General features: G+C 39.6%; 1 protein-coding gene across 2 annotated transcripts in view; it reads left to right on the top strand.

Moving 5' to 3' along the window:
* The window catches only part of LOC136885288 (inter-alpha-trypsin inhibitor heavy chain H4), a 347,969-nt gene that overhangs the window by 64,912 nt on the left and 256,445 nt on the right, over positions 1 to 26,612 (top strand). For both annotated transcript variants that reach the window (XM_067157795.2, XM_068230407.1), the window contains exons 6-7: positions 1,652 to 1,812; positions 19,827 to 20,027. In XM_067157795.2, coding sequence (XP_067013896.2) covers positions 1,652 to 1,812; positions 19,827 to 20,027 — 362 coding nt within the window. The remainder of the gene's footprint in view (positions 1 to 1,651; positions 1,813 to 19,826; positions 20,028 to 26,612) is intronic.

Below are 26,612 nucleotides of genomic sequence, written 5' to 3'. Positions count from 1 at the left end.
TTTGCCCGATCTTGCGCATACAGTTTTTCCAAGAATCCTGCTTCGCATAACACTCGACAATGAACATGTGCTGTTTTATCGCTAGCAACATTTTGTTTTGTGTTACATTCAACTGGTCACTAAAGACGTCTCACCGAGCTCGATAGCTGCAGTCGCTTAAGTGCGGCCAGTATCCAGTAATCGGGAGATCGTGGGTTCGAGCCCCACTGTCGGCAGCGCTGAAGATGGTTTTCCGTGGTTTCCCATTTTCACACCAGGCAAATGCCGGGGCTGTGCCTTAGTTAAGGCCACGGCCGCTTCCTTCCAATTCCTAGGCCTTTTTTATCCCATCGTCGCCGTAAGACATATCTGTGTCGGTGCGACGTAAAGCAAAGAAAAAAGAAAAAAAAGACGTCTCATCTTCTTACTCACACGTAATGACACAGTGACGTATGCTCAGACATGTGGAAGGAACCGATTGGTGCAACGTAATCACTGTTTCCAGAGTTCCTAAAGTAACTGTGAAAAGTAACAGTTAAAAGTAACGTCCAACGTTACTCACCTTTTATTGGTCACAGCCTGCTTACGGCTTCAAGCTTGTCTGTGTAGTGAAGTCCCATTCATTCCCTCGCTCATGCGCGCACGGATCACTACACTGTTGAAAGTCGGTGCAGCAAAACACGCATTCCTGTTTGCTATAAAGTTAACGAGAGGCAGGCATCGGGTGAAATGAGAAGACAACATAGCGTCTTTTCTGGAATCTAGAAGAGTGAGTTTGACAATACCCCGATCAAGGATAGAAGACAAGAAAACATTATCTGTCTGCCAAACCTCGACACAAACCGGTACAAGAGGATCGATTACGTAAAATGAAGTAATGTTATGTTATTTATAACATCAATATGGAAAGTTAGCATACTAATTTGTTTATGGTACAAGAAAAATTATACGGGTGTAACTTACAATACTATTATAAAGTAGGTAGCCCTGCGCGATGTCTGAGTCAACGATTACCTCTGAGCAGTTGAATATGTCATAACAGTTTACAATTTAATTACCAGATGACAGCAGCAACTTAAAGACACTATACAGTGTATTCGACTTAAAGCAATCTCCTACGAAAGCGCTCTCACTTGGAAGACATGCGTACTATCTAAACTCTGAAGGTCACATTCTGTGTCTGTAAGCTGCTACTAGTGACAGTTCCCACTTCCCAGTTACTGTTTTCACTAGTACATTATTCTGTTGTCGTTACTCGGTAACCTGTTATTTTCTGTTCTCGTTACATTTGTAACAGGGATAGGCATGTAACTGTGGCAAAGCAACTGTTACGTTATTTTTCAGCCATCTCTACTGTAATGCGAAGTTTTTCCGTTCATTATCAAGGGTCAGTTCCGAGTCAGTTTTGTAAATATTTTCTGGGCAAGTTTTATTTTGTCCACCTTGTATATACCATGCTACCAAACTGTTACTGTACATGTTACTCTTCCCGCTTCAGGCGTGGTCATAATACAATGGATCATCGGTGTTGTTCTGAGGGCCCTGATAACCCCACAATATCTGCGTAGAGGGTTTTTTAAAACAAACTCGTCACTGAATTTTGTGTTATTATTTTCTGCCTACAAACAAGTAATACCAAACCTCTCTGTAATGACGTCTTCTGTGATTGCAGTCAACCCTCAGACCTCAGTCTGGCGGCCATCTGGTAACAGCGCCCTTATCAAGTGGGTTCCCACACCTGAGCAGCAGACCGCCATCAGCGAGGACGGTGTTCGAGGCCTGCTGGAGGTGCGGTACGATGTGGACAGGACGAAACACTCCAATGAGATCTTGGTAAGTGGAAAATATCAAACCAGGATTTTTTTTTGGATCTTTCCTTTTACCTATGAGTTTGTGGTTCTAACTATACTAGACGTTGTTAAATGGACATGTATTAGAACAATGTTGCACAATAAACACGCAAAATTAATTTTGTTACCATTATTATTATTATTATTATTATTATACTCGATTCAAAAATATACAGATTGTAAGTTAATGGACAAGTCAGTTTGAAGCACACAAAACATCACATGTGAGATCATATTACACATGCCAGTATTTTGCAATGTCCAATGCACTCTGTGTGGCTTGTAGGAGCTCATCCTCTGTGCAAGATGTTGGGCATAGAGGGTACAGAAGCATGTGTCTCCTGGTTTGTTTTTGTCTACATTATCATCTTGTATCAGTTGTGCTGAACCCCCATTTCTTCAAGTTATCCCCGGATCTCCCCACTCCTGATTGTAGCCTGTTCAAGGACTTTCACACCGGCCAGCATTCATTATGTCCAGCTGGTAGGCTTTAATTATCGGCTTTATATTCATCACCCTTTCCGTTGTGCATTGGGGCTACTAAAGCAACTCTCTATTCATTCTGTGTTTATCTTTCATGTAAACAGAAATCAGAGTTTCGTATGGAGTGAGGGCATATAACTCTTTGAATCGTGATTTGTCCATCGGATCAGGACTTCAAGCATTCATCAGACACCTTTGTGTTATTTGACAGGAGTAGCCTTGCGAAAAATCTTGGATTTCGTATCATGCAATGAAATTGCTATGTTTTTGTCAAAAGTAAGCGATTTTTGAAGTAATTACCGAACAGTATGCGCGGAATTTTTATTTGAAGCAATTTAATGGATTTTCGATAGTAATGAATTTCGTGCTGAACAATGGATCGTTTGATGAATGCAGATCGTTAATATCAATATTAATCGCTGGTTGAAGGAAGATCGAACGTTGTGAGATTCTGACGTCATAACGAAAATTACCTCCTCTGAGTGCGTTGCTGACAATTAAGGGGTAATCCCTAGAATCTCGCACATGAAAGGAAGCGCTGACAAACGCAAGAAAGTTTTACACCTATCCCTAATATAATGTGCACTTAGCGGGTTGCATACCGCAAAGGAGCAAAAGCCGTTCCGAAAAAGACTGGCACAGCTACGGAATGCAAAATGGCAGGTGACGATAGGCACACCTGCAGCACAAACTTGACCAAGCGGGTTGCCTAACTACCTATAAATTTAAATACACATATAGAACCAACAAGGTGAAATAAATGCAAATCTAAAAAAGCACACACACAAAAACATCCAAACCACTTTCATTAAGAAGATTTTCGCTGCCCCCACTCCCAATTGCAATGGGACAAAGGACTACAATTAGGTCGGTGGTCCCACCAATCACTAACACTTGTGTGTCTCCATTTGGGGACAATCTTTTAAAAATATTCCGGAAGCTTTATTTTAATGTAATCCGCTGCAGAAGCTGGAGATATTCCATGTGCCCAGGTTAGGTTACCAGAAAAAAGGACGAATTCCAGCAATGATGAATGAGAGGGTGGGAGAAATTAAGAACAACCTTTCAGGACAGAAATAATGGTGATGTATTTTGATGAAACCACAAACAAATGCGAAGAATGTACTTTTGATGTCATATTTACTGCAGTAAAGCCTTCAGTTTCAATGGAAGTATTTGTCCGCGATACACACGCTCGAAACAGCGGATTTAAAAACCTGCTCTAGAGCTATTTTGAGCACACAGAAAAAACAAATCTGACATCCAGTTTGATATCAGCAACCAGAACTTTATTAGGACTTCCCATCTAATCAACACTATACATATATGATTGACTTTTTATTCTACCTCATTAAAAGCATGACAAGTTTCGGTGCGCTATTGGACCGTAGGACAGTAGAATAAACTTAAAAACACGGAAAATGAAAATCTTAAATTATGATCCAGATTGATGATGTTGTAGTCTTTGGGTCGGACGGATTCAGCACGTTATATGGAAAAATGATTTGATACACTTGGAAATATTCTAATTGATGATGTGATCATCCAATGTTGAGTATACAAGCTCATTTTAATGCTGAATGTGTTAGGTAAACCCTTCCAAGACTTTGCAGCTTCTTGTGTTTAAAGCGAAGTCTACATTTTTGAATAGGCGGAAACGAAAGAATTTCTTCAGGAAGTTTTTAGATAAATACCACACTTCCCATGCCCGTTCTCACAAGTTGGTCATCTTGGTAGGAATCGACGGTATATCTTGCATAACACATCATATTAAAAACGTGAGAAATTTGGTGGGCAAAATTCCCCAGTTGATTTTCTTCAGCCCGATGAAGCCGACGAAGAAAAGAATATTCACAGACCATTTCCTATTACTTCAATAAGTACAACCTTGAGGACATCGAGGGCATAGGCTTCATGCTGGGTGCAAGGGGCACCATACCTCAACTATTGGTCACCTACTTGTGATGCTTTGGCGCGCTGAATGAAACCATTGTGAGGTGGGACATATATTGAAAGCCTTCCTAATTAAATCAGTTAAAGCAGGCCATGACAATTTTTTTATATGTAAGAGCCAGAACTCAAAACCTAGGAGCCATATAATGTTTCTAGTACTCGCATCGCTAACATACTGGCGTCTAGTCGTCCGAAAAATAAAACATGGTAGTGATAGCAATATGGATTGTGATTTTATAGTTTTATACACTACAATAGATTACCACAAAATGTAAAGACAGAAGGATACTGAACTAAATAAACCATAAAAAATTATCAAACTAGCCCATTGTTGCATGATCCAAGACACATACGTATGTCTGTCTACTATGGTGAAAACAAATGCAGGTCTTTCAGATAGTTTCCGTGTTGATGTCGATGTTCATCAGGGGTTGGCAGTGATCCCGGCACTGTTCACTATTATCATCAACTACCTGACGGAGCAGCTGATGATAGACTTACCGTGGACCATACTTTATGCAGACGATATTGTTTTGGTTAGTGAGTCATGTCAGGAGGTTGAGGCTGTCTTGGAACGATGGCGAGTAATACTGGAGGCAAATAGATTACGAATAAGTCGCAAGAAAACAGAGTATATCCTCTTCAACTTTGCGCAGCTAGGGCAAGCGTGTCCGCACAATACCGTCTTCCTTGACGATATTGTTTTGGTTAGTGAGTCATGTCAGGAGGTTGAGGCTGTCTTGGAACGATGGCGAGTAATACTGGAGGCAAATAGATTACGAATAAATCGCAAGAAAACAGAGTATATCCTCTTCAACTTTGCGCAGCCAGGGCAAGCGTGCCCGCACAATACTGTCTTCCTTGCTGGGAAACCACTGATGATGACCGACAAGTTCAAATATCTTGGATCAGTCATCGCAACTGATGGTAATATCGATGCAGATGTCAAGTACTGCGTCAGTGTTGGTTGGATGAAATGGCGCACTCTTGCTGGTGTTCTGTGTGATAAGCCAGTGAAATTAAAGGGCACAGTGTACAAAAGTACTGTCCGGCCTGCCCTCATGTACGGCTCCGAATGTTGGGCAAGCCAGAAAAAGCATGACCAGCAAATGAATGTCACAGAGATGCGGATGTTGCGATGATTGGCGGGAGTCACTCTACGTGACAAAGTGCTCAATGAACATGTGCGAGGATTCTTTAAAGTTGTGCCCACAAGATGGAGAAAAAAACCAGCTCCTCTGGTATGGTCACATCAGAAGAACAAATGAATACCATTTGGTACAGAAATCTCTTGCCATCGAAGAGAAGAAGAGCGGTCGTAAGGCAACATGGAAACGAACTGCTGAGACTGCCTTAAAGAAAAGTGAAGTGCCATTAGATCTGGTACAAGAACGTCGAACAAACTCTCTCCGAGCTAGACGAGCCGACACTGTGTGAGTTCGGGAGTGCCCGTTTTATGGATTAATATACGGCCAGGAAATAAGAAGAAGAAGAAGAAGAAGCGAATTATTGCATACTTAATATTTTGATCCTGTTCTAACAAACTTGTAAATAGAAAATGTTAATATGGTTTTCCATGGTTTCCCATTTTCACACCAGGCAAATGCTGGGGCTGTACCTTAATTAAGGCCACGGCCGCTTCCTTCCCACTCCTAGCCCTTCCCTGTCCAATCGTCGCCGTAAGACCTATCTGTGTCGGTGCGACGTAAAGCAACTAGCAAAAAAATGAAAATGTAAATAGCAAAGTGGATGTTGTCATCAACAACACCAGATTATGCAATTCCTATGCGTGTATTAGTCTGATATGTTAAAGGATTAATAACCTAAAGCTTAATCATTATTTATCTACCTATATATAAAAAATATGATACAAGGAACATCCCATACTTTACAAGACATCCTTATTGTTCCTTTAATGTACATGCACATGCCTAAGAGCTTCATATGCTGTCAACATACGGAAATAAATTCCACGAGAGTATATTCTGTTTCACTTTACCATAACAGCTCTGTTAAAATAATCAATTTAATACCAAAACAGATTTATTCTATATTGATCGTAAAGGAGCATTGCAAGATATGATTCATGTCATTTACATGAGAAGTATATTTGAGTTATTTCTGTGTCGGTAATACTTTCTTTACGAGAAGCTTCTTCGACACCCAAACGTTCGTACTTAACATACTTAACATTAATGCTTCTTCTGTTCCTTATACAATGCGGCCTCAAAATGGTAATAACATTAACATCAAGGTAGAAATCGCCCATACTTGTCAAAATTCCCGCCATTACCTAATCTCATTCACTTGTTCTACCGAGTTCGATAAATCGTATGGAGTATTAAGAGTATGTGTATTATTACATGCGAACTGCAACAGTTCAGCGACACCAAACCTGGAATTTAATATGTAAAGGGAGAAATTATACTGAGCTCGAAAAAGAAGGGGCCACAGTAAGAATTTTAGGCGCCATTTCGCTCAGGATTTGTAGTGCGCTGAATTAAAGTATTTTATCTCCTGATTCTTTGTCACTAAGAATTGCTTTGTATACTTTATCATTATAATTATTGTTTATCTTCTATTCTGTACTGTAATTAGATTAGGTAGTAAATTAATATTTCATAATACTCTTTGTAGGTTTGGAAACCTAAATCATTTGAAAAAACATCTATCTATATATATATATATAAAATAAGAGTTTTGTCTGTACATTGCTCAGAATTTAAAAAGGATGGTATTTCTGTATCAGTCGTGTCCACAGTAACAAGGAGATGCATTCTTTTTATTTTCCCTCATCTCTGACTGTTTCTATGTATGTATGTACGCGCATCACGAGATAATGGCTGAAGGGAATTTAATGAAAATCGGTATGTACAGTCGGAAAATGGTACACTACAATCTAGGCTGTAAATAATTTCATTCACGCTGAGTGAAATTGTAGTTTAGGGGAAGGCCTAACATTTAATTCGCGAATATTTGTTATTAGTGGTCCTATCGATAAATACTACATGACTAAAGTTATATTGAATTAAATTTACGATCTTTTCTGTCGTATACATTTTTATCGTACCGGATATGATAACAGATATTCATGAATTTCGATTTTGTTCTTACGTCCATATGAACTCCGAACCACGAGAAAATGGGTGAGCAGAATTTAATGAAAATTGGTAGTAAAGTATGGAAATAAGATAATTTTATTCAAGCCGGAAGAAATGCTAGTTTAGGGGAATGTGCCTAAAATGTATTTTTTAAATTACCTAGACGTATGTTATTGGTTCTATCGGATAGTATTACAAAACTAAAGTATGGAGAATACAAGTTCCTATCATTTATGTCTTATACAGTTTTAGAAATAATGTTATGTAGTCCATATAACTCCGAGCATTGCTGACATGGAAATATTATTGAATCGTGTTTACTGGCGATGGTTTTGTTATCATTGCCTTAAGGTGTAAAACCACACGATAATAAAATATCAGAAAAATCATAAAGGAATGATCTCTGGAGCAATAAGACAAGGCGGGGTCATGAGGAAGGAAGGGTTGCCTTTACACTAGATGCCCTAATATCATATACTTTGAATAAAACTAAATGTGAAGGCCTTCAAAATCGAAAGCTTATAAAACTGATCAACAAAGAACATTACATTGACCATTGTTTGTTGTGATGTGATTTGTCTCTTCTGTTGCTACTCATCTCCGATGGATGGGATTCATATGCTATATGATTGTTCCGTCAGCACGGGTCTACTACAGCTAGTCCGTGCTAAAAAATTGCAGATTGTGAACAATTTCTCTCATATTACAATAATGTATTGACTGACAGGCGCCATCAATTGTCTACATCAAACATCAGTATCTTTTTTCTGAAATATATTTTATGAACCAGTCAAAGGACTCCTTGTAAACAACTTTGCGAACGAAATGGAATTCGATGGGGAGCCATCAACATTTATGGGGCAAACATGGCTTAGCTATGTTGATACCGCTACACGGCTGAAAGCAACGGGAAACTACAGCCGTAACTAACTCCCGAGGACCTGCAGCTCTTTCTGTATGAATTATGTACTGATGATGGCTTCCTCCCGGGTAAAATATCCGGAGGTAAACTAGTCCCCCATTCGGATCTCCGGGTGGGGACTGCACGAGAGGGGGCGATCATCAGGAAGATGGATACTGACATTCTGCGAGTCGGAGCGTGGTGTGTTAGAAGTTTGAATCGTTGTGGTAGGTTAGAGAATCTGAAAAGGGAGATGGATAGGCTAAAGTTAGATGTAGTTGGTATAAGTGAAGTACGTTGGCAGGAAGAACAGGATTTCTGGTCAGGCGACTACCGAATTATCAACACAAAATCAAACAGGGGAAATGCAGGAGTTGGTTTAATAATGAATAAGAAAATAGGGCAGCGGGTAAGCTACTACGACTAGCATAGTGAAAGAATTATTGTTGTCAACATAGATACCAAACCAATGCCCACCACAATAGTGCAGATCTATATGCCTACTAGTTCAGCGGATGGTGAAGAAATCGAAAGAATATATGAGGAGATAGAAGATTTAATACAATATGTAAAAGGTGACGGGAATCGAATTGTGATGGGAGACTGGAACGCAGTGGTAGGCCAAGGAAGAGAAGGTAGTACAGTAGGAGAATTTGGATTGGGACAAAGGAAAGAAAGAGGAAGTCGGCTGGTTGAATTCTGCACTGATCATAATTTAGTCCTTGCCAATACTTGGTTCAAACACCACAAACGACGGCTGTATACGTGGACGAGACCTGGAAACACTGGAAGGTATCAAATAGACTTCATTTTGATTAGGCAGAGATTCAGAAACCAGGTGTTGGATTGCAAAAGTTTCCCAGGAGCAGACGTGGACTCTGACCACAACTTGTAGGACATGAAATGCCATCTGAAGTTGAATAAATTGAAGAAAGGAAAGAATGCAAAAAGATGGGATCTAGACAAGTTGAGAAAAAAGAGTGTGAGGGATTGTTTCAAGGAACATGTTGCACAAGGACTAAATGAAAAGGCTGAAGGAAACACTATAGAGGAAGAGTGGAGAGTCATGAAAAATGAAGTCAGCAGGGCTGCTGAAGAAATGTTAGGAAGGAAGAAAAGATCAACTAAGAATCAGTGGATAACTCAGCAGATACTAGACCTGATTGATGAACGACGAAAATACAAGAATGCTAGAAATGAAGAGGGCAGAAAAGAATACAGGCGATTAAAGAATCAAGTGGATAGAAAGTGCAAGGTAGCTAAGGAAGAATGGCTGAAGGAGAAATGCAAGGATGTCGAAGGCTGTATGGTCCTGGGAAAGGTAGATGCTGCGTACAGGAAAATCAAGGAAACCTTTGGAGAAAGGAAATCTAGGTGTATGAATATTAAGAGCTCAGATGGAAAGCCACTTCTAGGGAAAGAAGGCAAAGCAGAAGATGGCAGGAGCATATCCAACAGTTGTATCAAGGTAAAGATGTAGATAATTTGGTTCTGGAACATGAAGAGGCTGTTGATGCTGATGAAATGGGAGACCCAATTTTGAGGTCAGAGTTTGACAGAGCTGTGAGTGACCTCAATAGGAACAAGGCACCTGGAATTGATGACATTCCCTCTGAATTACTGACTGCCTTAGGAGAAACCAGCATGGCAAGGTTATTTCATTTAGTGTGCAAGATGTATGGGACAGGAGAAGTCCCATCCGATTTTCGGCAGAATGTTGTTATACCTTTTCCCAAGAAAGCCGGTGCTAACAGGTGTGAAAACTACCGCACCATTAGTTTAGTATCTCATGCCTGCAAAATTTTAACACGTATTAATTACAGAAGAATGGAAAAACAAGTTTGAAGCTGAGTTGGGAGAAGATCAATTTGGCTTCAGACGAAATGTAGGAACACGTGAAGCAATCCTGACTTTACGTCTGATCTTAAAGGATCGAATCAAGGAGGATAAGCCCACGTACATGGCATTCGTAGATCTAGAAAAGGCATTCGATAATGTTGATTGGACTAAGCTATTTATGATTCTGAAGATGATAGGGATCAGATACCGAGAACGAAGAATTATCTACAATCTGTATAAAAATCAGTCTGCAGTGATAAGAATCGAGGGCTTTGAAAAAGAAGCAGCAATCCAGAAAGGAGTGAGGCAAAGCTACAGTTTGTCACCTCTCCTTTTCAATGTTTACATAGAACAGGCAGTAAAGGAAATCAAAGAGAAATTTGGAAAGGGAATCACAGTCCAAGGAGAGGAAATCAAAACCTTGAGATTTTCCGATGATATTGTTATTTTATCTGAGACTGCAGAAGATCTCGAGAAGTTGCTGAATGGTATGGATGAAGTCTTGGGTAAGGAGTACAAGATGAAAATAAATAAGTCCAAAACAAAAGTAATGGAGTGCAGTCGAACGAAGGCAGGTGATGTAGGAAATATTAGATTAGGAAATGAAGTCTTAAAGGAAGTAGATTAATATTGTTACTTGGGTAGTAAAATAACTAACGATGGCAGAAGTAAGGAGGACATAAAATGCAGACTAGCACAAGCAAGGAAGAGCTTTCTTAAGAAAAGAAATTTGCTCACTTCAAACATTGATATCGGAATTAGAAAGATGTTTTTGAAGACTTTCGTGTGGAGCGTGGCATTGTATGGAAGTGAAACATGGACGATAACTAGCTCAGAAAGAAAGAGAATAGAAGTTTTTGAAATGTGGTGTTACAGAAGAATGCTGAAGTTGAGATGGATAGATCGAATCACGAATGAAGAGATACTGAATCGAATTGGTGAGAGGAGATCGATTTGGCTACATTTGACGAGAAGAAGGGGTAGAATGATAGGACACATCTTAAGACACCCAGGACTTGTTCAGTTGGTTTGTGAAGGAAGTGTAGGTGGCAAGAACGGTAGGGGTAGACCAAGGTATGAATATGACAAGCAGATCAGAGCAGATGTAGGATGCAATAGTTACGTAGAAATGAAAAGGTTAGCACAGGATAGGGTGGCATGGAGAGCTGCGTCAAACCAGTCTGTGGACTGATGACTCAAACAACAACATGAAGGATAGACAGAAGAACTGGCTGATTCAGTAAAGAGGATGCATCTGGATGTGTCAGGAGTTAATGATATTCGGGTAAGGGGAGATAACGACGAAGAGATAGGAGATTATATAGTGAACTTGATGGGTGTTAAAAAGGGAAGGGCAGAGTGTGGGGTAGGGCTGTTCATCAGGAACACTATTGCACGCAACATAGTTTCTGTTAGTTTAGATTTCGAAAATACTGTGAAGGTAAATTGAAAACACCAATTGCGCTTCTGGCACTTCCAACTCAACAAAGAATTCCAATCTCTAGTTATGGGTGATTTCCGACGTAAGAGTTACGAAAATGTTGCTAAATTTCGGCTGGGAATATTTTTGGAGTAAGGAGACAAGCTGCTCGACTACGTGGTATATGCCGAGCTGTCCGTGGAGATTTGGCGTGCAATGACATTAGTAGATGAATAAGGTTGGGTGGTGCATTTATAAATAATAAAAACCGAGCTCGATAACTGCAGTAGCTTATGTGCGGTCAGTATCCAGTATTCGGGAGATAGTGGGTTCGAACCCCACTGTCCGCAGCCCTGAAAATGGTTTTCCGTGGTTTCCCATTTTCACGCCACGCAAATGCTGGGGCTGTACCTTAATTAAGGCCACGGCCGCTTCCTTCCCACTCCTAACCCTTTCCTGTCCCATCGTCGCCGTAAGACCTATCTGTGTCGGTGCGACGTAAAACAACTAGCAAAAAAAAACCGCAATGTACTGATAAGAAATTGTATACCAGGACGTCACCTACCCTGCCGGCCAACATTCTGATTTTTCCAACAACAGGATTCGAACCGGTGAATCATCGTGTTAGACCATCAACACTTGGCACCTTGACAATCATGGTGGTCAGATGAGCCAATAATAATAATAATAATAATAATAATAATAATAATAATAATAATAATAATAATAATAATAATAATAATAATAATAATAATGAAGATCAGGCCATGAACAGCAGATGCATCAAATTGGAAAATGCCTACCACCTATGTAAGAGTATGTACAAATCCAAATCCCTCTCCCTTAACCTCAAAATCAGGCATTACACTACTGTAGTGAGACCGTCAGTACTATATGCCTCAGAATGCCTAAACATGGTAAGAAAAGGGCAACTTAGAAAACTGGAGCTGAAGGAAAGGAAGATCCTGAGAAAAATCATGGGCCCCATTAAAGAAGAAGGCAAGTACAGAATCAGGCACAACAACGAACTGTACCAACAATTGGAGAGCATTACAACATCTATGAGGAAGAGGAGATTGAACTTCTACGGTCATGTCATGAGAATGGACAATCAGAGGCTCACCTCCAGAATCTTTCACACCATCTCTAGAGGGAAAGCGACTAATGCCAAGTGGGCAAGACTCGTCAGAAAAGACCTTCAAGAATTGGACATTGCTCCCAGTGAAATTTATGACAGGAATAGGTACAGAACGTTGATCAGAACATCAAACTCTCTCCAGTCACTAACAGAAAAAACAGTACGTCCGGGAGGAGGTGTGAAATGGACTCAGGAGCGAAAAGACATTCACAGTGCAAGAATGAAGGAGTACTGGTCAAAGAAGAAAGCTGCTAGAGATAAGAACCACGTGGTCCATAGCAGGCCCAAACGGAACTAAAAAAAAAAAAAAATAATAATGTGTAAAATATAACGGAACATAGAAAACATAACAGAAACAATATGGAAGGATCGATTGATACTTTTTGGCCATTTATACAGAATGGATGACAACGGGTTAACGAAACAGATCTTCCAATATCTTTGGAACAAGAAGTCAACAACAACAACAACAACAACAACGTGTATTCTTGAAGTCAAGAAAGATTTGGAAAGAAACAATGCAAGAGAAGAAGAAGCAACACAGAGAGAGAGAGAGAGAGAGAGAGAGAGACTTTTGCGGGAGACTTTTCAATAGAAACTGATAAAGGGGAAGGATTCCAAGTCGTAAGGGAAAGGAAACAGGCTTAAAATGGTCCGAAGAGAAGAAAAGGAGGCATAGTGAGAAAATGGAGGAGTATTGGAGGAAGAAGAAGGAACGAAATGGCCACGTGGTCCCTATAAGACCCCAACGGGAAAGTAATGATGTTAATAATAATAATAATAATAATAATAATAATAATAATAATAATAATAGTTACAACTATGAATTCTGAACCTTTCCCTATCAATGAAAGTAAAAGACAATTGTCTGCTCGAAGTAGGAAAAGATCTTCGGGAAATATGCATCACAGATGACATTGTGTTAGACAGACTTATGATCATAAAATTAGTCGACAATCGCCGCTTTGCAGACCATCCCAGCACCATCACCAACAAAATCTGGCCGGAAGATTGCAAGAAAAGCCACAGCGAGAATATAAAGAGATTTTGGGGGGAAGGAAAAGGCAACGTCATCAACTAAATAAGTTGGGCATAACGAATAATAATAATAATAATAATAACAAGAAGACAGAGCGACTTGTCTGTGGTAGCAGAGGCTTTGTTTTACGTCTCGCTGACACAGACGATGGCTTTTCATGGAGGCGAAACATGAACAATAACCAGCTCAGACAGAAAGAGAATAGAAGCTTTCGAAATGGGAAGGAAGTGACTCTGGCCTTAATTTTTTTTTTTCTATTTGCTTTACGTCGCACCGACACAGATATGTCTTATGGCGACGATGGGATGGGAAAGGCCTAGGAAGTGGAAGGAAGCGGCCGTGGCCTTAATTAAGGTACAGCCCCGGCATTTGCCTGGTGTGAAAATGGAAAACCACGGAAAACCATCTTCAGGGCTGCCGACAGTGGGGCTCGAACCCACGATCTCCCGATTACTGGATACTGGCCGCACTTAAGCGACCGCAGCTATCGAGCTCGGTTGGCCTTAATTTAACTCGTCAAAACCATCTTTCTAATTCCCGTATAATTTGTCGAAGTAAACAAATTTATTTTCTTAAGAATGTTTCTGTGAAAGCTAGAATTCGTTGATATACTGTACATTTGAAAAAAAAATCAATTATTCACCAGAATTATTATATTGTTCTATTGAATGATAATGTTCACTCACCACTGATCTGCATTTAAGGCAGTCGCCCAGGTGGCAGATTCCCTATCTGTTGTTTTCCTAGCCTTTTCTTAAATAACTGAAAATAATTTCGGAAATCTATTGAACATTTCCTTTGGTAAATTATCCCAATCCCTAACTCCTCTTCCTGTAAACGAATATTTGCTCCAATTTGTCCTCTTGAATTTCAACTTTATCTTCATATTGTCATCTTTCCTACTTAAAAAACACCACTCAAACTTATTCGTCTACTTATGTCATTCCACGCCGTCCCTCCACTGACAGCTCGGAACATACCATTTGGTCAAGCAGCTGTTCTCTTTCTCCCAAGGTTACCGAGCCCAAACTTTGCAAGATTTTCATAACGCCACTCTTTTATCGAAAATCATCCAGAACAAATCGAGCTGCTTTTCTTTGGATATTTTCTAGTTTTCGAATCAAGTAATCCTGGTGAGGGTCCCGTACTGTCGAACCATACAATAGTTGGGGTCTTACCAGAGACTTTACGTCATCTCCTTTACATCCTTACTATAAACCCTAAACCCTAAAAACCCTTAATCCTTAATCCCGTTTAGGTGATTACTCCAATGAAGATATTTCCTTATATTAACACCTAGGTATTTACAATGATCCCCCAAAGGAACTTTCACCCCATCAACGCAGTAATTAAAACTGAGAGGACTTTTTCTATTAGTGAAACTCAGAACCTGACTTTTAGCCCGTCTATTATCATACCATTGCCTGCTGTCCATCTTTTCTGTAGTTTCTCAAAACCTTGTAACTTATTAATTACTCTATACAGTATAATATCATTCTAAAAATCCCTATCTCTGATTCCAGTTATTTACTTTATACTTTATTTATGTACCGTATATAAGAAAACATAATGGTCCAGTAATACTACCTTGAGGAACTCCTCCCTTAATTATTACATGGTCAGATAAAGCTTCTCCTACTCAAATTCTCTGAGTTCTATTACCTATTACCCATGTTATATTAAGCACGAAACCAGTGATCATAACTGGTCACATCAACTCTAAAGACAACTCCTGGGGAAGTCCTGTTGAAGATGTTCGTGGATGGAATTTTTACGATTTCTACAGTGCCAACAGTTTGATCATACTCAATAATGGTGTACAACCAACATATGTACGTAGGAATTCCAAGAGTTATTTAGACGTTAGTAATCAATCGCTTCTTCCATGTACATTTGAATGGAGAGATAGTGATGTACCTACGCTTTCCGATCATGCATTGATAACAATAACTCACAACAGTAACTTCCACCAATTATGTAACAAGACTGAAAGAAGTCTACAGAAAATAATGGAAGACATAGTATCCTGCAGTACAACATACGAGGTAGATCAAGTAGTAATCGGCATTATAATGAAACTTGCTGAAGACAATTTACCCAAAATCTCTCCGAAACCTAGTAACAACGTCTGGTGGAATGAGAAGCTGGATCTGGTACTAGCTTATCGTCGACGATACAGACGAAGTCGTTGTCCGTTGTTATGTGGCAGCCAAACAAGAATATAAGAACTGAATGTTAAAAAGGAAAATAGAAGTCTGGAAGGAATTGTGCTCTATTCCAACAAATAGTAATCCTTGGGGTATGATTTACAAAGTCTCAAATAAACCAGAAAATCTGAATAATAATCTCAGCACAATCAAGACTGAAAATGGATTTACTAAATAATTCAATGATACTGCTGAGTCTTAATCAACGCACCGCCGATTCTGTCTCACAGAGAGCTTTTAGGAACTTCTCTTAATTTCCTCCTGACACTACTGATGACTTGCCCTTCTCATATGAAGAGGTTGAGTACATTATACTATCACAAGATGATAAGAAAGCTCCACGTTGGGATGTACTATCTGCTAACATCATTAAAATGTTCATTTCTGCTTGCCACTCCTATTTGTGACTCTATTTAACAAATGTCTAACCTTGAATTTTTTCCTACCTTATGGAAACTAACTATTGTCCAAAGACAGTCTCCTTACAGAATTAACTGTTAAATCTTTTCGATCGATTTTTTTCCTTCCAGTGCTTAGGGAAGATTTTGGAGAAGTTGATGATTGATCATGTTATGTATTACTATCATCATCTAAGCTCAAAACAATATGGCTTCACGCCACAAAAATCGACTGAGGATGCTGTTCTTGCAGTGGTTGAACGTATTCAGGATGTATTCTCTGGAAAGAAAATAGGTGTACTGATTTCACTTGATATAACCGGCGCCTTTGATAACTCCTGGTGGCCAAAACTTCTTTCTAAGTTGAAGAAAAACAATGCCCTAAGAACTTATTTCAGCTAATACAAGCTTATTTCAGCAATCGGAAAGTAAAACTTCAGATTGGAACTGCAGTCACTTCGAAAAGTATCAATAGAGGATGCCTGCAGTCCTGGTCTTTGGAATGAGCTTCTACAGTTGCCCCTTCCGACTGGCTGCAAAGTCGTAGCTTATGCTGATGATGCTCTTCTTTTAACTGAAGCTGATAGCGCACAGGATTTGGGCAACCGAGCTAGCTCAGCCTCAGATATTCTATTTCAGTGGGGGCACTGAAAATAAACTGCAGTTAATCCTTTAACCCTCTACTGCATGAATTATTTTTCGTTTCCGTTTGGTGAAGAAAATTTCAAGCTTTAATGTTCAACATACGCTCATTGGTTTAGATATACCAGCAATTCTTAACTGGGCCTAGTAGCTTAACACTCGTATGTGATGTGGATTGCCACATTGGAATATATATATATATACGATTTTCCACGATTTTACGCTAAGCTTTTAACATTCAAAGACTGAACATTACTGCCTACTGGCAGGTTGAGCGAGAGGTACTCCTGAAGCCTGTGGTAATGTGATGGGGAGGGCCCACGTAAAATAAACGGTGGTTGGTTCGCGTGGATGTTGACGGGGTGGAAAGAGTACCTTTGGCTGTAGGGCTGTTTTGTCTTATGTTATGTAAAAGAAAAAAGGCATCACTGGGATGTGTGTTTAATTGACTGTACAGTTGAAGGTGTGCCGTAAAACTACCTCTGTCTATAATATTTATCCATTTTCACAGGTGAAAAGTTATTTGTTGCCTAATGGCAACAGTATGCAGTAGAGGGTTAAAAACCAAAACTATGCTCACCACGAGAATAAGAAAACTAGAAAAACCAAACATTATGTTGAATGGTCATAATATACGTTTGGATGATCAGCCAACATACTTGCTTGTCATACTAGACAAACACTTAACCTTTAGAGCACACTTGAACAAACTGCAACTGAAATGCAGTAAATTATTACAATGTCTATCGATGGTTTGCAGACCATCTTGGGGTCTTAACTGGGAGTTTCTACGAGTAATTTATTACACAGCGTACGTTCCACTAATTTTCTACTGTGTTTCCGGTTTTCTAAGTATTTTCGAAATGAAATGGGGTCAGGTTAAACTGCTACAGATTCAAAGGGGCTTTGCTCTTGGAATCACGGGCCTACCGTACAACATCTACCGAAGCTGCTCTGGTAATTGCGGGAATTGAGCCATTATTTCTAACTGGAATAGGTATAGCTGAATTGACTCTGTGCAAGAAAAACAAATTATCACTTCTACCAGTTTTAAACACTCTTGTTGAGAGAAAGTGTCATTTTCTGCAGTCTGGCCATCCTAGCTATTTCAAGAAACTTCTTTGCAACAATTGCTCACATTTTTATGACTGTAATCTATACAGACGGCTCACGCATACTTCATACGGATGAAATTCATAAATTGTATGTGCCTATTTAGACTATCAGGATGGTGTTGAAATTTTTTCATCCCAGTATAGGCTTTCAAATAGCAGCTCAATTTTTCTGGCTGAACTCTGGGTCATACAGATTGCAGTGCTGTGGTGTAAAACTAACAGCAAGAATGTGAAGACCGGGCGAGTTGGCCGTGCGCGTAGAGGCGCGCGGCTGTGAGCTTGCATCCGGGAGATAGTAGGTTCGAATCCCACTATCGGCAGCCCTGAAGATGGCTTTCCGTGGTTTCCCATTTTCACACCAGGCAAATGCTGGGGCTGTACCTTAATTAAGGCCACGGCCGCTTTCTTCCAACTCCTAGGCCTTTCCTATCCCATCGTCGCCATAAGACCTATCTGTGTCGGTGCGACGTAAACCCCTAGCAAAAAAAAAAAAAAAAAAAAAAAAAAAGAATGTGAAGGCACTCAGTGATTCGCAAGCAGCGTTCAGCTCCATTAACAAGTACAACATTAATCCGATAGCCGCTAGTACAAGATCAGAAGCTGAAGAATGTCCTCACATCTGTATGTCTTGGATTCGTGGTCATACAGGATTTGATGTAAATGAAAGAGCAGATACTTTAGCAAAATTAGTCGCGATATCAAACATCGGAATTACATATGATGAACCTCCAGTGTTCTATGTTAAGCGACAAATCAAGAAATATATTATACATCAACGGAGCAATAGCTGGACTTCTAGCTTGAAAGGATCTGTTACAAGAGAACTATTCTTCCCCGAAGTTAAATATCGACTTCAGAGTAAAACCCCAACGCAATTTCTATCGGGACATGGAAGATTAAAATCTTACCTTGAACGATTTAAAACCCAAATTACAGATGGATATTTATGCGTGTGTAGTTCTCCTCAGAGAGTGGATCGTCTACTTTTTTTCCTGGCCCGTGTTTGGAATGAAAAGACTTATATTTGAGTACCACCTTAACGCTGTGATCTTGTATTTTCTAAACTATTGCCTGATATTTTCAAGATGCCTTATTGTTATAAGCAATTCTTAACATTCATTCAGCACATCTTTAACAAATTGAACTCTTGATCTTCCGATTTGATTTTTTTTTAAAGATTATAAACTACATCCGTAATGTACTCACCGGGCGAGTTGGCCGTGCGCGTAGAGGCGCGCGGCTGTGAGCTTGCATCCGGGAGATAGTAGGTTCGAAACCCACTATCGGCAGCCCTGAAGATGGTTTTCCGTGCTTTCCCATTTTCACACCAGGCAAATGCTGGGGCTGTACCTTAATTAAGGCCACGGCCGTTTCCTCCCAACTCCTAGGCCTTTCCTATCCCATCGTCGCCATAAGATCTATCTGTGTCGGTGCGACGTAAAGCCCCTAGCAAAAAAAACCTAATGTACTCTTGTGAAATAGGGCTCCATGCTGTACTGGATATTCAGTCATAATAATAAATTAAGCACGAGAAATTTTATTGAAATATTATGGCATAGATATATTTGTTTCTCGGTGATGAAAAGATCTAATTCACTGAATTTAGGAAAGTGTAAGGGGTATTTCTAATTTGTTTGTTCATTCGTTTGAAACTGTTTGTTTTTTGGCAGAAGCCGCTTCTTTTACTTGTCGCCTGTGTCCTTTCTTTGTATTTTCTCCTCAGATTTCGTCTGTTATTAATACATCCTCGCCTTCTTTCAGATGAACAACGGCTACTTTGTCCACTTCTTCGCCCCACAGAACCTGGCACCCTTGAAAAAACATGTTGTCTTCGTTCTCGATCGGAGTAACTCCATGGAGGGGCGTAAACTGAAGCAGCTCAAGGCGGCCATGATGAGTATTATAGATGATCTTGCTTTTGAAGATACATTCTCCTTGATTGTATTCGCCAGCGAAATTAAAGTAAGTTGAAATGTTCCGTACATTATACCACTAAGATTTCCAGAGACTTGCTTGTGTTCATTATTTGTCATATTTAACTCGAAGGCTTAGATCAATACTTACCAAACTCTCTCCAGCACAGGTACCGCTGCTTGATGTTCATTTGTCGCTAGGGACGTACTCAGACGTAGGCTTTTAGTGCCGGGAGTGTCCGAGGACAAATTCGGCTCGCCAGGTGCAGGTCTTTTGAATTGACTCCTGCAGGCGACCTGCGCGCCGTGATGATGAAGAGGATGGAGCTGAATTAACTAATTATGGTTAAAATCGAACCCGGGACCTCTGTGACCAAAAGTTAGCACGCTAACCATTTAGCCATAGAGCAGGACATGGTAAGCAATAATTTAGTTGTTAAATGTGAATGTAGTATGCCTCTGTGGTGTAGTGGTTTGTGTGATTAGCTGCCTTCCTCGGAGGTCCGAGTTCGATTCCCGGCTCTGTCACGAATTTTAAAAAGTGGTACGAGGGTTGGAACGGGGTCCCCTCTGCCTCGGCAGGTCAACTGAGTAGAGGGGGTGGTTCGATTCCTAATTCAGCCATCCTCACAGTGGTTTTCCATGGTTTCCCACTTCTCCTCCAAGCAAATGCCGGGATGGTACCTAACTTAAGGCCACGTCTGCTTTCTTCCCTCTTCCTTGTACATCTCTTCCGATCTTCTCATCCCCCCCCCCCACCAAAAAAAGGCCACTGTTGAGCATAGCAGTTGAGGCAGCCTAGCCACCTTCTCAGTTGTATCCCCCGACCCAAAGTCTCACGCTCCAGGACACTGCTCTTGAGGTGGTAGAGGTGAGTCCGAGGAAAAACCAACCGTGGTGGGTAAACGGATTAAGAAAGTTTATTGACGTGTTACGTTAATCATGGCCTAATAACCAGGCAAAAATAAACGCAAAAAATGCGAGCATATTATAAAATTGAGTATTAGACGACGAAACACCTCACCTTTAAGCCATTAAGAAATGTACAATTTTGCTACAATGTTTTTTTTCTGCATACGTTAAGACTTTGTTTACGTGTCTGTATGAAAATATTTTCAACGTTTTTAAAGTGGCAATAGCGCAATCTATGTTACACACTGGTGAAATTTCTAGTTAATTATTTCTCCCGTGAAAAACTAAAGCCTGCTGCTAATTAAAAATTATGGCTAGCCCTGGACAATTTAAAAATTCCAGCAGCGCAATCTGTGCTTTGCAGCGTTCAGTTTTTTAATTATTTAAGAAAACAACACTTTATTTGTGAATGTATGATAATTCATATGATTATTATTTCATCCGTAAAATGTAACAAATTATTATAAGAGTGACAGCCGCGCAATCTATAATTTTATCTCCCGTATAGCATTATGGTGATGATGTATAAAGTATAGCATCGAGATTGATGCTGAAAAATTCAGTTTGTCTTTAGAATGTTCAATATTTCAAGAAGAACTCTGTGTTAAATAACGGGCAGTTGAATAGATTGTCACATTTGTAATGCACATATTGGCCGGTTTTTGAATGCAATTCAAGACAAATGTAATTTACCTGCGATAGCTGTTACTAAAAGATCAATATATATTAGAGTCAGTGGCGGCGTGTGACTTTCAGCGGGGGTTCCCCCCACTCCCGCACAGAGCACCATCCCCCACTACCCTCCGACTTTGGTCCAAGTCCGTTCGCTTTCATCACTCACGAAACATAAACAAGAAAAACAAAACAACCTGTTAGTAATTTCGCACCCACAGATCCACTCGGTTCTTTTGTATATATCCATTCTGAATTTACACACCATTTCTTTACTTTTAGTCTGCTTCGTTATATCAAGATCAGACATTGGGCGCCCGGCATTCTTAATCTAAGTTTGCGCTTGAGAGAGAGAGAGAGAGAGAGAGAGAGAGAGAGAAGAAAAGTTTGTCTTCTTAAGTATCTGGACACTGTTCAAACTCACTTTGTAGCTCCTTAGCTATCCCGGGCACGAAGATTGTGGACACAGCTACAATGCAAAAAAAAAAGACATACGGGCAAAATATTGTAACTTCTTTATGTTCTAAAAATTAAGTTCCTGTATGGCACAACAGTGCAGGAAAATACTGACACGCTTGCATAGCGTACAATAATATAACGAATTTTTATGAGTAGTGCAAACATTTGTAAACACTAATATCACATTTGAAAAACGCGAGGAAACTTTGATGTGTGTTCGCATTGTTGACAACGTTGGTAACTTTTTTTTTTTTTTGACCGGGCGAGTTGGCCGTGCGCGTAGAGGCGCGCGGCTGTGAGCTTGCATCCGGGAGATAGTAGGTTCGAATCCCACTATCGGCAGCCCTGAAGATGGTTTTCCGTGGTTTCCCATTTTCACACCAGGCAAATGCTGGGGCTGTACCTTAATTAAGGCCACGGCCGCTTCCTTCCAACTCCTAGGCCTTTCCTATCCCATCGTCGCCATAAGACCTGTCTGTGTCGGTGCGACGTAAAGCCCCTAGCAAAAAAAAAAAACTTATTTTGAGAACTCGTGTTGGCTAGGCAATTAGCATTTTCGTTGGTATTACCTTCCCGCATTCTTTGCCTCAATGATTTTTAAGTTAAGTTTCTCTCCAAAAAGTAATTACGCCAAAGAAGGCAAATGAATAGATGTTTAGTAAGTATTGATATATTTGGGACAAATTATCAATCGGAATTTGTCAGTTTAATGTGACTTTTGTAATTAACGATGCTTTCTATTCTCCGGACCACCTTTTGAGCAGACTAAAGCGGAAGTGAGTGTATAGACCAGGGGATGGCGCGGGCGACAGGGGCAGCGCCTATGGTGTTGTCACACGGTTGGTGAGGGGGCAAGGGGGGTGCGCTACTCAGAGCGAGTTTTGGCAATGGTGCAGTCAATGCGGAGCTGCCATACTTACTCACTCAGTGGATGTCCTGAACACGTGGGTGCAGTTCCTAACATAGTCTGTTTAAAACAGCAGTGAGAGAATTTTATCAATGTGCTTCGCTTTCACAAAAACAGTGTATGTGCGTATTGTGCGCTAATTCATAATTCTTGTAGTCTCTTGTACGTTTGTAGGTTTCTTCTTACTCGTTATTGGATATTATTGTGTAATGGATCCGAACAAATATTCACCAGACTGTTATCAGTTGAAGAAGAAACGCAAGATTTTTACGTGCGGCGAGAGAAATATAATTCTCTCTGTTTATAACCATTTCCGAGCGAATAGTATTGACGGCGGGATTAGTTTACCTCGTGCGCTGACCCCGGCTCTGATTCCGACTTGGGTGTGTAGCCACTCGATAGTGACACAGATTAATTACTACCGCACAAGGTAAGCTGACGCTGAAACGTCCTGCATGACGATTATGATAATAATAATAATAATAATAATAATAATAATAATAATAATAATAATAATAATAATAATAATAATAATAACTCTCACTTCTCTCGCTTATTCATAAATCGCCCGTGAGTAGCAGCTCATTTCAATCAGGAATCAGGCCATATATTTAGATAATAATAGTGAATAATAATTAATAAAATATAATATATATATATATATATATACTCACAAATAATAATAATAGTAATAATTTAATAATGTAATGCTTACTGTTTATGTCAAAATAATTCGTTCAACATGCTTTAAGCGTGAAATTGTAGTTAGTACATTAAAATTGTGAAAGCCTCCATGGCTCAGGTGGCAGCGCGTCGGCCTCTCAACGCTGGGTTCCGTGGTTCAAATCCCGGTCACTCCATTTGAGATTTGTGTTGGACAAAGCGGAGGCGGGACAGGGTTTCCTTCGGGTACTCCGGTTTTCCCTGTCATCTTTCATTCCAGCATCACTCTCCAGTATCATTTAATCTCATCTGCCAGTCATTAATCATTGCCTCAGAGGAGTGAGACAGGCTCCGGCAGCCGGCTCAATTCCATCCCTGACCCGTTCATTGACTGGCCAACAAATAGTAAGTTTTCACGTAAGATTGTCTACATATTAGTAAAGTTGTCGGTTTAGAAGACTGTATTTTCTTCTTCTCAGAAGTCTTTTGTGGTAAATGGAACAATATTTTTACACTTGAGTAACTTTTGACAAAATTTATCAATTAAAATAAAATTTCATAACAATTCCCATTTTCATTAGTGTAATTATTACTATTATTGAAAAATTATTATTTTTATACCGTACTCATTATTGTTGTTGTTTTGTTATTGCAATGCACATTTTATATTAGCAAAATGGGGTAAATATAACAGTATTTCAGAAAACTGTATTTGCTTAGTTATCCGTCAGATATTTTTCCATTCGCAAACAACGGTATAATATATAAACAATTTTAAAATCTCAAGTGGTAGTTGACATAATACGAACAGCGTTTTTTGAAACTAGATGCTCAAACAAGCACAAAGAAAAAAGAATCATGCAAATATCTCCTACAGGTACAGAGATATAATGTTTTAAATATCCTTAAAAATGCCCAGTCCAGTACGTTTGTTAGGGATATTACGGCCCAGAATGGAATGAGTTAAATGCTGGAATTATTAGCACGAGCTTAGGAACGGGTCAATGTATATTGAGTTGCATTAGGCTAACATATTTGATTGAATATTCAGCCCGCATGAAGTGGTGCTATGCCGCAGATGGAGGTAGCTATGACAACGCAGCGTACTTCGCCGTTTGAATGTCAGACTCCAACTGACGTGGGCCCAACCACGGCCAACTCGAGGTAGTTCCGACCTGCTATACTTGACAGTTCCAAGGAATGACGTCACACTTTAGTGCTTGGATATATGTAGGTATGAGTTGTTTACATGGTGGTTTAGTAGCACGTCATTGTTATTGCGTGTATGCAAGTGATAAGTGTACGAAAAATGATCAGTAAAAGATGTACTTTCAGCAATAGTAGACCTACGAGTTGACCACCGGTATTATAGCATTGTAATTTGAGCAGCCTGATGTTAGGATATATTGTTAGGTCATGTAATTAGATTACATGAACCCATTGAACAATTATGAACTGTCTAGTGTACTTTAAAGTGTATTATTCAATTATTATTATTATTATTATTATTATTATTATTATTATTATTATTATTATTATTATTATTATTGGTTACTGTAATGTAGACTGTGCCGGCCCCGTGGTGTAGGGGTAGCGTGCCTGCCTCTTACCCGGAGGCCCCGGGTTCGATTCCCGGCCAGGTCAGGGATTTTTACCTGGACCTGAGGGCTGGTTCGAGGTCCACTCAGCCTACGTGATTATAATTGAGGAGCTATCTGACGGTGAGATGGCGGCCCCGGTCTAGAAAGCCAAGAATAACGGCCGAGAGGATTCGTCGTGCTGACCACACGACACCTCGTAATCTGCAGGTCTTCGGGCTGAGCAGCGGTCGCTTGGTAGGCCAAGGCCCTTCAAGGGCTGTAGTGCCATGTGGTTTGTTTGTTTTTTGTAGTGTAGACTCCTCTTTGCAACATGGGACGAACGTGTAGTGTACCTGGTTGTGCGTCTAATTACCGTTCAAATAAGGAAGAGGCTATCTCAACATTTGCCTTTTCTAGAGATAAGGAGCAGCGAGATATTTTTGGGAAATGCTTTTTTGATCAGTTATTCATAAATAATTAATTAATAATTAATGCATTCTTTTAATGTAATGAAAATGAAAGTTCAAGAATTCGTAATTTCTGTGACAAGCGTGAATGTGTGGTATACAGTTAATGAGGGTTGTTCTCAAGATCTGTCATATTTCGGAAAATGCATTATTTAACAGTTATTCATAAATAATCATCAACAGCAACAACAACATATGCTGAAGCTAACATACAAGAATGGCATTATTTCCTATAAACTACAATTCGCCTAGTGACCATCAGCGCACAATCCAGGTGAGTAGCCTTCGGTCGAGCATATTACAATATGTGATATACCTTGAGGGGATATATTTGTCGATTTGTATGTAATTTCTTCTTATACTGTTTCTTCTATGTTATGTTTTATAGGCTTATTATTACATTTCTTTTGTCATAGTATGGTATAAAGTATCGTATCAATAATATAGCAATTACACACTCACAAGGCCGTGAAAGAACCGTTTTGAAAAGCGGCCCGGCGTTGTTTGAGAATGCACCGCTAGATCGCATTGTTTAGACCTGTTCAACTGTAGGGTTTTATTAGGCAGGGATACGTAATGAATCAAATTTGAATTGAATTAATGCATATGACACATTTATGGGAATAAGAAAACATTAACTTCACCTTTTAATAAATAACTGTTTTAATAACAGGCGTTAAATACTTGTAAATACTCTGCTGAAGTTTACGACTTATAGGCTTTGTTATGAAATTATTCACGAAATCAGTGTCATTTCTGACTTTTCTTGCATGATTGTAAAGTATTGGTTTGAGGGTCTTCCTTACAATAATGCTAATTACATTCCTCGCATATAAATATTTGTATGAATTTGGGAACAACAAACACTTTCAGTTTTTAAAGTACATTTGCGTTTTGTACATATTTTATGACATACGAAGTGAATTTTAAAACATTTCTTAAGAAGAAAACAAAATTTCTACTTCGAAGAATAT

Source organism: Anabrus simplex, chromosome 14 (genome assembly GCF_040414725.1).
Source record: "Anabrus simplex isolate iqAnaSimp1 chromosome 14, ASM4041472v1, whole genome shotgun sequence".
Classification (NCBI taxonomy): Eukaryota; Metazoa; Arthropoda; class Insecta; order Orthoptera; family Tettigoniidae; genus Anabrus; species Anabrus simplex.
This window is presented reverse-complemented; position numbering and strand designations above follow the sequence as displayed.